This window comes from Eublepharis macularius, chromosome 5 (assembly GCF_028583425.1).
Source record: "Eublepharis macularius isolate TG4126 chromosome 5, MPM_Emac_v1.0, whole genome shotgun sequence".
Taxonomy (NCBI): domain Eukaryota; kingdom Metazoa; phylum Chordata; class Lepidosauria; order Squamata; family Eublepharidae; genus Eublepharis; species Eublepharis macularius.
Window position 1 is genome coordinate 15,571,803 of NC_072794.1, and position 15,638 is coordinate 15,587,440.

Consider the following 15,638-nt stretch of genomic DNA (forward strand, 5'->3'; position numbering starts at 1 on the left):
GAAAATGGAACCACCAGACAAACTCCGCCGGCTCAGAGCAAAGGTCCGTCTAGTCTGGAATCCTGCTTCCCACAATGGCCAGTGGGATACCTCTGAAATCCCACAAGCAGGGCAGAAAAACAAAAAGCCCTCTCTTTTGCGTCTAAGTAGGCAGAATGCTTCTGTACATTGAAGCTCTCTTTAGACGTCATGGGCTAATACGCAGCTGTCATGGGTTTGATATGCAGCTGTCTTTCTGAAGCTACGTGGGTCTGGGTGGAAGACTTCTACGGGAACTTATGTCATCTGACAACAGGGGAAAAGGATATGTGTGATGCAGGGCCTGTAAGGCGGAGATGTTCCACCGGGCCTATGGGTGAGGTGCCGGAGATCTGCCCATGCCCTTTCCATGCCCCCTATATCATGCTTCTCTGGATGTGCTAGGAGATCTATCCCACTTAGGGTTGCCAGCTCCAAGTTGGGAAATTCCTGGAGATCTGGGGGGGTGAAACTTGAAGAAAGTGGGGTTTGGGGAGGGAAAGGACCTCGGCATGGCATAATTTCATAGAGTTCTCTCCCCAAAGTAGCCATTTTCTCCAGGTGAACTGATCTATGTGGCCTGGAGACCAGTTGTAATTCCGGGAGATCTCCAGCCGCTACCTGGAGGCTGGCAACCCTAATCCCCCTGTCTGCACTTTATGACTCCGTTACAGCCTTTTTGGATTTGATGGTAAACGCTTTTTGAATTATTGTTTTTAATGTGATTTATCTCTATTTTAAATTGAATTGCATTTTGATTGCATGAATTACTATTGTTGTGTTTGGTTGGTGTTATTGCTCGGATTGTATTGTTCTTGCAGGGCTATAAGTCCCCAAGAAAAGGACAGAAGCCTCAAATTGAGGCTTTCACTTGTTGGGATCTGACAAATTGAACTGTTACCTTGAGTGGTTTTCAAAGACGTTGGCTGAAAGTTCCTGTATGGTTGCACTTATGAGTTTAGTTAAAGAAAAGAAAAATAGTTGTATTGTACAAATTGTGAAAAGGTTAGGGGAATTTTTTTTTTCTTTAACTTACATGTGTGTGAACGTTTGCTTCCTAAATTAGCCCCATAGAACCCATACAAAAGAGATTACACCATCTCACACATGGGCAAAATCAATAGCTGCCCATACCGTGGCATTCTCTGTGGTGGCCCCCACTTTATGGAATGGCCTGCCTGAGGAGGTTAGGAAAGCTGTCTCTCTCCTGCCTTCCATAAATGATGCAAATCCGAATTGTCCAAGAGCGTTTATTGCTCAGATGGGAGGGCTGTACTGTAAGAAAGTGGCCTCAAGAGATCCATCAGTAAAAGGGCAAGGAGTAACCACAGACTTCACTACTACCTCTGTAAGCAGTGAGGGACCATAGACTTCATTACTATCGCTATAAGTATAATCCTATCATTAGTTCCTATGTTATCAGTCATGGAATTTGCCTATGACTTGTTTCAACGCTGGCTGATTCCACACACGTTGGATAATGCACTTCCAATCCTCTTTATAGATCATTTGGAACAGATTTTTTCATGTGCGGAACAAAAAATCCACCTCAAACGATTGATAAAGTGCATTGAAAGTGCATTATCCGATGTGTGCAGAATCAGCCGCTGTTAAATCTTTAAACCTTCCTTCCTCTTTAAATATTGCACATTGCATGTAGATACCTATTACATATATATTTGAAATGTCATGATATTGATTGTACCGGCTCACACCATGCAACCCAGCTTATTATATTCAAGAACTGTATGACCCTAGATGCTCTCACATAGGAAGAACCGAAGTGGTCTGCAGGAGAGCCAGTTTGGTGTAGTGGTTAAGCGCAGCAGAACTCTAATCTGGACAACCAGGTTTGATTCCCCACTCCTCCGCTTAAAGCCAGCTGGGTGACCTTGGGTCAGTCACAGCTTCTAGGAGCTCTCTCAGCCCCACCTACCTCACAGGGTGATAGTTGTGGGGATAATAATAGCATACTTTGTAAACCACTCTGGGTGGGCGTTAAGTTGTCTTGAAGGGTGATATATAAATCGAATGTTGTTGTTGTTGTTATCATCATCAGTTCAAGGTTACCTCTGTCCTTGGCCAGGACAGTGGCTCCAGTGTTGCTGGCACCTGAGGCAACTTAAGGGCTGCCGCTGTGCACGCCGGACTGCGTGATGACATCACTGCAGGTGACATCATCACACAGGGCTGGGTGCGCGCACGGGGGGCCTTCCAGCCCTCCCATTCAGTTGCTCTGCGGGCCAAGTGCAGCTGGCCACCCTGGCTGCCGGCTGTGCTTGGCCCACAGAGCAACTGAACGGGAGGCTGCCCACTCAGCTGCCCCACGCTGCCGCTGCCAGCACATGCTCCTGGCCAGGCGCAGCAGCTGCAAGCCGGGCACAGCAGGCAGCCAGGGCGTTGCGTGGCACCGTGCATCCTCCCAGCCCTCCAGCTCAGATGCTCCACGTGCCGCCCTGGCCGCCTGCTGCGCCTGGCCCATAGCTGTGTGCTGCGGGTGGCGGCGGCGGCAGCACAGAGCAAGTGGGTAGGAGGGCTAGGAGGCTACCCACTCAGAGGCCCCGCACTGCCGCCGCCAGCATGCGCTCCTGGCCGGGCACAGCAGCCTGGGGCAATTGAGCTCCATGGCGTGTGTCCCCACCCCCGGGCCAGCACCCCCTCCGGCGCCTTAGCACTGGAGGCGGCTGCCGGGCCAGCCTCAATGGGCAGGCCAGCCCTGTCCTTGGCAAGAACCCCAAATAGGCCCTGGGGGAACTGTCAAAGTGGGCCACAGTTTCCTGCTTGCCCACCCATCTCAAACGTAGAAAGAATGTAAGGCTTTGGGGAAATGTGTGTGGCAGCCATCTAGTGGTAGAAAGTGGTTCTGTAGACGTAATAGGGACCGATTGTATAAAATAAAAGTGTACTTATTCTGCATTCTTGGAAGAGCTAAGGGATTCGCTTTAATTGAAATATCTTTGTAAATGAGAAATCAAACCTTGTAAGCAATTATTGTTGTGACTCATCTACTATATCACTGTGCTGCCACATGCAGGACTTGCCTGCCCTGACCTCAAGTGGCGGAGAGAGTCATCGTCCATTCTGGAAGAAGAGTCACAATGGGCAGTTTTGATGATCCACACAAGCCATTAACATGTGCTAGTATAACTCCCCAAATCTGCCTCTTTTTAAAAAACGGAAGTACCAACTTTTCCCCTTCCACCTAGGGTCTGTTGTAATTCTCCCTCATTTCTCAGCTCCTAGTTCTTCTTCTTTCTCTCCCACCCAGTTATGCCAACTAATTTCCCTTTTCCTCACCAGTCAGAAATACCACATTTCATCCTCAACCTTTTCTTGGCAGCTTCTCCGCATTTCCGCAACATCTTAGCAGCTGGTCTTGTTCATGAGATGCCTTTTCCTCTGTTTTAATTAAATACATTTATTTTGCACTTCCAAAGTGTGTGAGCAGGAGGCAACATTAAAACACTGAAATGTGGCCCCAGGTTTTCTCAGCTGGGGCTTACAAGGAGAAAGATGCCATAGGTGCTTCATTCTGGCCCTTATTTGAACACAAGGGTTACCCCAAAAAAATCACACACAGCACATTATTTTGTATGGGTCCTTTTGGTATCAAAACTCCTTTGGCCGTTATAATTTCCAGCTCAAGAATTCTATAGGCTATTTTTCCAGGAAGCAATAGAAGAAATTTAAGGTTTCTCATCTCCCGTCAAAACGATAATATTACCAATGGCTCCCAACATTCTCTCGGGAGAACCTTGCTGGTTAAATCTGTTCCAAGCAGCTTTGAATGTCACACCGTAAATGCACCCTGAGAGACAAAGATTACAATAATTTGCACACTTATCTAGGAGTAAGCCTCGGTGAACATAGAAGGGCTTACTCATGAGTATGCACATGCAGAATTGTGCTGCGTTGCATGACAGTTCTTTTGCAAACATTGTACATTAGTATAATAATCAATTGCTCTGTGCCCCTCCCCCCCACTGACACACATAAATAGTTGATTGCACACTTAAATACTTTGGTACGAAGCGGGGACAGCATATGCCCCCTGGATTGATCCAATGGCAATCTGGAATCTCTGTCGTCTAACACCATTTGTGCGGCTTCCCAAGTACGAGATATGGTAATGAGATCGGCGAATTTTTGCTAGGCCAGTATGCCAAATCGGGTTCAGCGGTGGGCATCTCATATAGGACGTCAAGGTACATGATCAAGGTGGATAAGTATGTTAAAGCTATGTTGATAAAAACATGCCTGGAGGAGGGAAAGAAATGAAGGAGATGTTTGCGATGGCTGCCAATATCTTCCCTACACACATACATTGTCAGTCCTTGCAAAGCAAAATATTTACTGAAGAAGGAACAGCAATTGGTTCAAAGGGAAGAATTCTTTAATTATAAAGTCATCTCTACACGTTTCGCATCAGCTTCATCAGGGGCTCTATCACTAAAACAATATGTGAATAGATAATTAATACATCATCGTAAAAATAATGAAACATATTATTCAAAAGCAGGACATGCTCTGTATAATTGTTCTTTTTAATAATATGTTTCATTTTTTAAAGATGACACGTGGGGGTTACTTTATAATTAGCAAGTTCATCCCTTTGCACCCATTGTTGTTCCTTCTTTGTTTTGCCTTGCTGCGGCACCCCTTCTTCTACAGTATTAGCCAAACCCATTCTGAACTGTTCTGAGAGGTAGATCAAGATGGGTAGCGCCGTGTTAGTCTGTCTGTAGCAGAAGAAAAGAGCAAGAGTCCAGCAGCGCCTATAAGGCTAACAAAATTTGTGGCAGGGTGTGAGCTTTCATGAGTTAGAGCTCACTGAAGTATCTGAAGTAACAGAAGAAGTGAGCTGAAAGCTCCTACCCTACCACAAATTTTGTTAGTCTTATAGGTGCTGTTGGACTCTTGCTCTTTTCTACTGTTCTGAAAGATGTTTAGATAGGAACCAAGTATCTCCCCTGCCCCACCCTTCCTTAGCACTTAAGATGTGCATTCTTCTTTGTGCAAGGTGCCATGCTTTAATGCACCTTGGGGAATATATTTTTTGCTACAGTTTGAATTCCTTCTTAAACCCCCAGGGCTTTTTTCAGCAGGAATGCGGTGGAACAGAGTTCCGGAACTTCTTGAAAATGGTCACATGGCTGGTGGCCCCGCCCCCCTGATCTCCAGACAGAGGGGAGTTGAGATTGTTGGAGTGGCGCGGAGGGCAATCTAAACTCCCCTCTGTCTGGAGATCAGGGGGCGGGGCCACCAGCCATGTGACCATTTTTGCCAAGGGCAACCCACTGAGTTCCACCACCTCTTTTCCCAGAAAAAAAGGTTCCTTATACCTCCAAATAGGCCCCGCCTTTTCATGCCATTTTTAATTTCCCTGCTTTGCATTTCACCATAAAATATGTGCAGTTTTTCAACATTCTTTTGTACAATGATAAGCCTTGACCTGTAAGGCCCAGGCTAGCCCAGTCTCGTCAGCCAAGCAAGGCCGGGTCTGGTTAGTATTTGGACGGGAGACCAACAAGGAAGTCCAGGGTTGCTATGCAGAAGCAGGCAACTGCAAACCACCTCTGTCTGTTTCCTGTCATGAAATGGTCCAAAGGGAAATGAACAGAAAACCGATGTCTCCTTTAGCATAAAATGGCATAAAATAACTTAAAAGATGGAAGTGAAACATAAAAAAACTGGTAGCAGAAACAGGCAGGAAGAAAAAGGTTCTTGATGAATATTATGCATGAAAATGCAAAACAATGAAAAATGGCATTTGTGCAGCGCTGAGTGGGAAAGCCTGTGTGTGACGTGGTTAGTGGGTCACACTATGACTACAGAGGTTTGGATCCCTGCTTGTTTGGGTCACCTTGGGCCAAATCGCTTTCTCACAGGCTAACCTACTCGGCAGGTTTGTTGTGAAGACAGATAGGGGAAGCCTTCTGGGGGGAAGAGCAGGATACAAATATGCTAGCTAGATAGGAAGCCCCAAAGATGTTTTGGCACCAGCTCCATCTCTCTTACCACAGGCTGTGAAAATAGCAAAAGTTGATCTTCTGGCAGAATTCGCAAAAGAACTTATCCACTATCCAGCAGCTAATGGCAACCACCCACCAAATGACGGTTATGACTCCCAGCCGTTGTATGCGGGGGTTGGTGGCTCTGTGGAGGGAAACCGGAAGAGTCAAGATGGTTGGATCCTTTCTCTAGACCAGCTCTTCCCAAATGGGCCCCTTGCTTGAATGCAACACAAGAATCACAGTGAAAAAATTAATGCGGAGCTAAGAGCATCAACCACACATGCTGCCTCTCTGCATGAGTTTCCGCTCTGGACTTGTCTTCTTCCAGTGACCCTCTGCTGTGGGTTGGCATCATCTCTGCATGTGGGGTGTTGTTGGATCATTCAACCCCTCTTGATGGAGAGATGCTGTAGGGATTACCTGCTCTCTGAGGCTCGCTGTAACTCTGCCTGAGCTGTAGCTTCTCCCATGAGATCAGGGCTTCATGCAGAAACACAGCAGAATGTGCTCCTCAGAGAATGGGTAATTCCTCCTGAGGGTGAGCAGACAGGAAGGAAGCCTACCTTCATTCACAGCAATCAAAAGTTTGAGAAATATTTTATGACTAGCAACAAAGCCCGTTGTGGGGAAAAATACAACGAGCTTTAGAAAGGGGAGGTGGGCATTCCCTCCTCCTCCGTCACTGATAACATCTGGATGAATGCAGGGGGACGGGGGTGGGCATGACTACTTCCTCTGCGCCTGATCCTGGCCAAGTGAAGAGGGGGTGCTCTGTGCCTGATCCTGGCTGGGTGAAGGGGCAGGCATTGCTGCCTGCTCTGTACCTGATCCAAACCAAGTGAAGCAGAGACGGGCATTGCCTCCTGCTCTGCGACTAATTCCAGCCAGGTGAAGTGTGTGTGGGGGGGGCGCATTGCTGCCTGCTTCATGGCTGATCCCAGCTGGGTGAAGGTGGGGGATAGGAATTGCCACCTGCTCTGCTCCTGATCCCTGCTGGGTGAAGTAAGCAGGGGCATTGCCACCTGCTCTGCACCTGATCCCGGGTAGGTGAAGGGGAGGCAGGCATTACTTCCTACTCTGCGCCTGATCCAGGCCGGGTGAAGGGGTGCACGCATTGCCCCATGCTTCGCTCCTGATCCTGGTGGGGTGAAAGGGTGGGCATTGTCACCTGCTCCTCACCTGATCCTGGCCGGGTGAAGGTGGGAGGTGAGCATTGCTGCTAGCTCTATCCTTGATCCCAGCTGGGTGAAGGGAGGGGGCAGACATTTCCACTTACTCTGCTCCTGATCCCAGTTGGTTGAAGGGGGCAGGGCATTGCCACCTGCTTCACTCCTGATACCAGCTGGGTGAAGGTGGGCGGCGGGCATTGCCACCTGCTTTGCTTCTGATCCCAGTTGGGTGAAGATGGAGGATGGGCATTGCCACATGCTCTGCTCCTGATCCCAGCTGGGTGAAGGCAGAGGATGGGCATTGCCACCGTCTCTGTGCCTGATCTCAGCTGGGAGAAGGTGGAGGGCAGGCATTGCCACCTGCTTCTCTCTGATCCCAGTTGGGTGAAGATGGAGGATGGGCATTGCCACCTGCCTCGCTCCTGATCCCAGCTGGGTGAAGATGGAGTACGGGCATTGACACTTGCTCTGCTCCTGTTCCCAGCTGGGTGAAGGCGGGGGATGGGCATTGCCGCCTGCTCTGCTCCTGATCCCAGCTGGGTGAAGGTGAGGGGCAGGCATTGCCACCTGCTCCATGCCTGATCCTGGCCTGGACTTCTCACCTTGGCTGAAGGTCTGCCTGCCTCATCTGGGCTTCCCTCCACAGCAGCAGCCACTGGAGGCGCACCAAGGTAGCAAGTGAGTTGTCTTGAATATGCTTAGCCTTTTATATAGTAGGATGCTACAAAATGACCCCGCAATTAGGACTGAGTTTCTGCTAGTTTTCTGCTGCAGCTAGTTTTCAAGAGTTCAGACTCAACCAAACGGAAGGAGGAATTTTTGGACCATGCAATCAGCAGGTAAGGATGTGATGATTCACAGAGAGCTTTCTCTGCTATGCCGGCAACCCAACAAAATGAGCAAAGCTCTGTTGGAATCATATACTCTATTGTGCCAGTGTAAGTGCAACGAGAGGACACAACAGTCTTAAAAAAAACCCCTCTCTCCATGGAAAATTAGATCCATTGTCAAGGATGGAATCAAAATCTTACGATTTGGGTCAAGTCCCGCTTGCCATCTCTCACTCCCATACAGCTCAGTTCTAATAGCTAAAGCTGGCACCCAGGCATTGACACAGCTGGTCAGCTGTTGGAATACCAAGAGAAAGAACCTGGTGCGGTACTCTCATTCTCCTTCAGCTCCTGTTGGTGCTGGCAGGTCTTAGAGGAGCACGTAGGAACTTCCACCTCAGAAGGGTGGGCGCCAGGAAACTTGAGGAGGCAATTGGGCCTCGGGGCTTCCCAAAGGTAAAGCCTGCTGTGCTTTTGCCAGCAGAGTTGCATGCAGGGCTTTTTTTCAGCAGGGACACGGGGGAAAGGAGTTCCGGAACCTCTTGAAAATGGTCACATGGCTGGTGGCCCCGCCCCCTGATCTCCAGACGGAGGGGAGTTTAGATTGCCCTCCCGCTCTGCTGAGTGGCGCAGAGGGCAAACTAAACACCCCTCTGTCTGGAGATCAGGGGGCGGGGCCACCAGCCATGTGACCATTTTCTCCGAGGGCAACCCACTGAGTTCCACCACCTCTTTTCCCAGAAAAAAAGCCCTGGTTGCATGCAACTGTTTTGGAGAAATGTGGGTTTCGTCAGCACCCCAGCTTTTCTGGGCTGCTTCCGTGAGGTACCATTTCCCGTATTTTGGGGGGCACATCCATTGATATCATGCTCTTCCCAAACATGACTCGTGGCCCTCACAGAGCCTTCTCCTCTAACTGAATCAAAGGGAAACTTCCTTGGATCCAGTCAAGGGAGGACGTGCCGTGTGACTGCAGGCGGAGCGTCTGTATGGATGGCCCACCTGCAGCCAGTCCAGAATGGGCCAGTACTAAGAACTGCCAAACTTAAGCACCACATCTCCACCCTGCCCTTTTCAGCCCTTTCGTGGGCTTGTCTTCTCTGTTCACAGATACAAAGTTCCTTTAAATATGACACAGCTGTGAAAGGGAAAGTGGGGGTTGTCAGGTATGTAGACCCCTCCCCTTTTGCCTCCATCCTAGTCACTGTTGCTTTCACAACAGGGATGCCCCCTTCCCACAACCTGTGTGGAAGCAGCCCTGGAAGCAGCCCATTATCTGAAACAAAGGGTGGAAATACACTTTAGTAAGTACCTAGGGCTGCTCAAGTGACCCTCATTCCTCGTGTTCCCCTCCCTCCAACTTTCCATGCACTTGCTTGCACAGTCACAGTTCAATTCGCTCCGTGTGAATACCTTCACACGTTCGCTATGAGTTCCTCCGCAACTGCTAAAAGTATCCCAGTTTCCCCCACATCCATTCATTGAAATGCAGATCTTGACACTTTCTCACACCTTAAAGAAATGCAAACTTGCAAGTCAAAGGAGCCTACAGTACTTGTCCTCGCAGCAAAAGCAGAGCTGAATTGGCACCCTGCCCTCTGCAATCACTTGCAAATGCAGTCACACAAAGGGAGCTTCTGTGAAAGTGGCATTCACGTGCGCCAAGCAAGAACAGCCTGCACGGGAATTGAGGACCACACATAAAATCCTACACTTGAGCATCCCCAGGTAATTCGCAATGTGTATTTCCATTCTCAGTCTATTTCAGTGTGGAGCATTTGTGACCCTGTTAAAGATGCTGGGCTCTCCTGGTCCTCAGCCCATTCTCTCTTTTTTCTATCTTCTTCTTCTCCTCAGTGACTACAATATTAGCAATGTAAATCCTGAAGAGAGTTCATCACACAAACTTAGAGGATCCTCGCCAGAGCCCAAGCCGAAGGGGTTGAATTCAGCCCCAACGTAATGAATGAGAGCATTGGACAGCCGCTGGATGGCTGTCACTTGTGGTTTTACTGGTGCTCTCTGGAGGAATAAAAATTAATCAGAGGTAACCAGGTCTAAGCAAATGATTATCCTTTCTTTCTGCTGCCTCCTTGCCTGCACAAACTGTGGGTTTTGAAGACGTTGTCTATTTCCAGATGGTACATTAAGGCTGGAACACTCGGTCATAATCAGAGATGCATCTTTACAGATAGATCGGTCCTTATACCACCCCAAATGTGAACTGGAAGCAAAGTTCCCTTGAGTTGTCTGTTCAAGCCCTTACCTTTTGATTTCCAAGAAGACCACATAAAGAAGATGCAAGGCGACGCTATTCAGAGCATAAGCGTTCAGCACCGGTCTGACAAAGGACATTAGCGTGCTCACAACTGTCACGATACCCACTATCCAAGAAAACTGTTCTCTGTAGGGATAAAATTATGTGTAGAGGAATTGAGGCTCCTTTGCAAATCACTGCATCAGAAAATCCCTCCATGGGTCTGTTTTTATTTCCTAGTTTTACTTGGGCACAACTTCCTATCCCTTTGTGTGTCTTTCCCTCCCTCCATGTTACTGGAGGCCTGTGCGTTGATAAATCATTGTTCCCCCAAAAGAATGTGAATTGTATCGAGACTCTTTCTGTGAGCTGTCATCCATTCACAACAGCGCATAGGCACATCAGTGAAACATTGTCCTAAAAGAATCTTGATGCAATTATACAAGCCATAATTTCTTTTGCAGTTGGTATCAAGATTCTTTCTATGTACAGGAGGGCATGTGCACACCCTAAAAAGATTTTGATACAATTGAATGTGTGTGTGTGTTGCTCTTTTGGAGTACATGCATTATATTAAGGTTCCTCCCATGTGCAGGAGTCCATGCACACATCAGGAAAACATGACCCATAAAGGCTCTTTGGGCAATCCTAAGATTGCTTTTTTTTGCAGTATCTTGAATCACATTTTTCTGCCCGATCTTGTGGTTTTGAGATTTTAACCCATGCACAGCAGCGCGTCAGTAAAATGTCAACTAAAAATGGGTCAACATGTTCAGTGTTCTATCCTAGCTCATATGTGCTGTGCTAAAGGGGGAAAGAAGTGACCGGAAGGGGGTGTGGCAAAGTGGAAATGCTCTGGTTCTGGAATGAGTTTCAAAAATGTACCCACCCAGTTAAATTGGAATCCAGGAGGCAAGGAATAGAGTGCAAAGCAAACCTACGGAACAAAGGAAAGGAAAGGGGGACAGGAGACGAAAGATTTATGCGATCTGAAGAGAAACCAGGTTGATAAAATCTAAATGGGAGAAAGAGCTAAAATTAACAGATCAGAAGATAGATAAATTAATGAAAGATATAAGGGTAATAAAAATGAAAAAATTTAAAGAACTGGAGATGAAAGTAATATTGAAATGGTATAGGACTCCCTCCCAATTATCCTATATGATAAAGGGAATGAAATCGGATTGTTGGCCTTGTAATAGAATAAAAGGCAACTATGCTCACTTATGGTGGGAATGCTCTAAAGTAACAGTCTTCCGGCAAATGATATTGGGAAAGGTGAAGGAGCTTTGCGATGTTGAGATAAATTTAAATGGGGAGATCCTATTTATGGGCATCTGGGGGAATAATAAAGTACAGGAAAACAGACAGCACTTGTTAAAAGCCGTGATTATAGCTGCCCATGCTGTAATAGCGTATGGATGGAAAGATGCCTCTAAATGGACTTTGGAAAGATGGAATTGGTATTTATATGATGGTTGTTGTGGATTTTCCGGGCTGTATTTATATGAATATTTATATGAATATGGTATTTATATGAATGGATCCAATCAGACATTTTATTGATACTAAAACAGGATGGCATGAAAATAAGACGTTAATGATAAGGAAGAAATGGTCTAGATATATAAGATGGGTAAGAGGAGGAGAGACCAACCAAACTATATTAACGAAACTCCAAAGAGCTTCGTGGTTAAAGATATAAAGCAGATGATTCTTATGGTTGTTCCTCTGGGGGGTGGGGGAGAAAAGGGGGAAAACAAGTCTGTATCGGATGTATGGATAGTTAAATTTATTCTATATGTATATGTACATGAAGTATAGATTGTATGTGGAGGTAATATAATGCATACATCAGTACAACAACAAAAAAAATTTTGTTAAAGGAAAGGGGGGCAGGAATCTGATCCTCTTAACCTGTTCTTGATGAAACTTGGGTAATGGTGCGTGGGAAACCAGCATGCATAGCACAGGCCCATGGTCCACAGAATGGAGAGTTCGTCCAGCAGTTGGCCAACATAGCTAAGAGTCATGTGGAAATACACAGAGGAAAAACCTACAAACACACAAGATGATCTAGTTAGTCTCAGACCTTCCAGCCAACCCCACACACTAAACCCAAGAGTTTACGACTACCCACTCCTTGGCCTGGAAACCCCGCACTTAGCAGTGTGGCTCCCCTTGATGCTCTTCTTCTCCCTGAATTTCTAGGGGCTTTGGTAGGGGGAGTGAGTCCCTGGATCTTTCTCCCACTTGCCGTCCTTGGCTGCAAATTTCAAAATGGGTAGGTGGCCTCAAGTGTTCCTCTCCCTCCCCGCTATTCTCAGCCTCAGTGATTCCCCAGAGATGGATCACCTCCTGCAGCACAGAAATGATCCGGACGCCGGGCTCGATTTCCCGTTTCCCTGGAACCTACCGATGAGTGCCACCATAACGGCGAGGCTGTGGACGGGCTTGGGCCGATACTTCATGTAGTCCATGTTCAGCGTCAACATGAAAGGAATTATGATGAAGAAAATGATGTTGCTGACCTACAGGAAAAGGGGCAAGATGTCACAAAACGGCCGGTCTTATCCAGTAGTGTGTGTCCCACCTGTGCCCCGAAAAGCTTACAAGGGCGGGGGGGGGGGCGCACACCCAGTCTGCTTTTGCTCGTAACTAGAACGCAATGGAGAGGTGCGGATGTTCGCACCTGCAGGGAAATGGCAGCTGTTGTCAAGGAAGCCCCTAAGCTCTGGTGCCTGGAGATCATTATTGCTCAACACGAGTGGCAGCACTCTGCACATGCTCTAGAGAAACTCTCTCCCCATTATTATATGATGTGTGCCTCTCAGTTACCACTGAGAAACGCCAGCTTTTCAGATTCATATGAGGGGGCACTGAAGTGGCTCCCCTGTGTTTGCTGACAAGCATTAGCCTCTCTGGGGTTTTGGTTCAGAAATTAACCACCGGCTCTGCTGCCCAGCTGAACAGTCCACGCTGTCAACTGGTGTAGAGCATAAACTTCCAAATAATACCTGGGCTCAGAGGCTTGGCTCAGGTGAAGGAGGTGCATAGTAAAAGGAGAGCAGGCACACTTGTGAAGGAGGAAGCTTTCCAGAAGTATTAGCTAGGGAGGCTAAATGGAACTTCCATGTTCAGCGGCAGTCTACCTTGGAAAAATCAGTTGGCGTTGCTTTCGTGCCTTGCTTTTGGACTTTTCTGGGGGCATCTTGACTGGCCCCTATGGGAAAGAGGATGCTGGACTAGATGGCTCATTGGTCTGATCCAACTGGAGCAGGGGGTAGGGCTGGGCTTCTGAGATCCTAAACTTTGTGGAGAAAAATTTAAGCAAAAATTCCCGATTCTGTGCCTTGCTCATCCACAAGGGAGCGCATTTGTATAACTACTGGTTTGGGAATAATTCAAAAGAATTCTGACCTGGGCTTTAGGAATTCACAGGGCAATAAAATGCTGGCAGATATGTGGCTGGACCTGAATTCCTCTCCATATGATAGGAGGGGCATTTTTCACGTGTTTTAAATCTAAGCATAGCTTGAGTCAAATTTGGCTGGGGTGTGCAGGATAGTTCCAGTTCAGGCCTCTTTAGTCAGGGCTGAGTTCCAGCCGGGCCTGGGAGGCGAGCTCTAGAAGCTGTTTCCCCTGTGCCTAAAATTTTGAGGTAGACTGCCTCTGATCCTGGAGGTTCCATTTAGCCATCCTGGCTGGCTTAATGGGAGGGGAGCATCTCTGAGCATGTACAGAATGTGTTGGTCTCTGGCCCACAAAATTGTCTCTGCTCACAACGGGAGATAGCTCTGGCTACTGCATTTGGTGACTCTCTCAACTGATGTTGTGCCAAGCCATTCGTCCATCAGGCAGATTAGAATCTCTCCCAACACCTGGCATCTTTTTTGACAGGAAGTTGAATCGGGGACTTCCCAAATGCCAAGCACACATTCTCTATTATCAAGCCACAGCTTCGTCTTGGAATCCCTACACATGGCCATTTTAAATGGTTTTGCCTGAAACTATGGCACGAATCCACTCAGGTCTGATTCACTGATATAGTAGAGTCAGAAACAGGGTCTCCCTGCCCCCTTCTACTGGTCACATGAAAGCCTATATAGCGGTTGGAATGTTAGGCTAGGATCTGGGTTCAGATGCTTCCGTCGCTGAGAATCTCATTGGGCAACCTTGGACCAGTGCCGCACTCTCAGCCTAACCTACCTCACAGGGTTGGTGTAAGAACAAAATGGGGTTAAAAGTCCCTTTTATACTACCTTGAGTCCCGGTTAAGCGTATGTGGTAGCATTAGGGTTGCCAACCTCCAGGTGGGGCCTGGAGTTCTGGAATTACAACTGACCTCCAGGCTACAGAGCTCAGTTCCCCAAGAAGGAGAAACAAGCTCTGGAGGATGGACTCTACGGCGTTTCACAACTCCGAGGTCCCTCCCCATCCCAAATCCCCACTCTCCTCAGACTCCATCCCCAAGTCTCCAGAAATTTCCCACCCTGGAGTTGGCAACCCTACACTAGAGTAGTGCTCCTCTGCTGGATTCTGGCTCCTTTCACATGGGATACATCCTGAGACCTGGTTTCGGGTGGGTAGCCTTGTTGGTCTGCAGTAGAAGAGCAAGGTTTGGGTCCAGTAGCACCTTAAAGACCAACTAGATTTCCGGAATGTGAGCTTTCAAGAGTCTGAGTCTGATGAAGGGAGCTCAAACCTTGGAGATCTAGTTGGTTTTTAAGGTGCTGCTGGAACCAAATCTTGCTCAGCCAGCTCCAGGAAGGCCAGACGGTCTCTGCCCCCAGGCCGCAAGCCATAGACAGCTGACTGATTCGGTTTTCCTTTTGATGCCCTCAGCCGAAAGTGAGACAAGCAGAGGCTGGGAAGCTGGGAGCTGAGCATCAGCTGTGGTTGCCAGGGGTGCTTCTCGCTCAGCCAGGACGGGGAACTGAGCCAATGCAGAGAAGCACCCTAGGTGCTGAACCAGGGTTCTCGACTGTGCTTTGCATGGCGTTCCGCTGAAAGAAGAGCTCTTGTGGTTCAGGCCTGGGGCCAGATGCTGTCTGTCCTGAGTGCCCTGGCTCAGGATTTCCAGGAAAATCCAGTAGCAAATAATTGCTGAAGTGCATTGCAAGTGCATTATCCATCCACCGTGTATGAACATAACCATGACTCTCCCATCACTGATGGGGCTAAAAGGGGTGAAAGGAACTCGCACTTGGCTTCCCCAGCATAGCTGCAATTAGGGTTGCCAGGCCCCCCTACCCTCCCAGCAGGAGTTGGGGGGGGCTAGCTCTTCCCTTCTTTCTTCCTGTTTTCATTTTCTACTAAAATTCTGAGGTAGACTGCCTCTGACCCTGCA

The 15,638-nt window shown here is 47.9% G+C and overlaps 1 protein-coding gene across 1 annotated transcript in view; it reads right to left on the minus strand.

Annotated features, from left to right (window-relative positions):
- Positions 1-2,959: 2,959 nt before the first annotated feature.
- ACER1 (alkaline ceramidase 1) overlaps positions 2,960-15,638 on the minus strand; it is a 31,246-nt gene continuing 18,567 nt past the window's right edge. Inside the window, exons 3-7 of the mRNA XM_054981324.1 lie at positions 12,705-12,819; positions 12,206-12,344; positions 10,298-10,435; positions 6,037-6,174; positions 2,960-4,275 (exon numbers count right to left, since the gene is read on the minus strand). Of these exons, the coding sequence (XP_054837299.1) occupies positions 4,107-4,275; positions 6,037-6,174; positions 10,298-10,435; positions 12,206-12,344; positions 12,705-12,819 (699 nt within the window). The 3' untranslated portion in view covers positions 2,960-4,106. The remainder of the gene's footprint in view (positions 4,276-6,036; positions 6,175-10,297; positions 10,436-12,205; positions 12,345-12,704; positions 12,820-15,638) is intronic.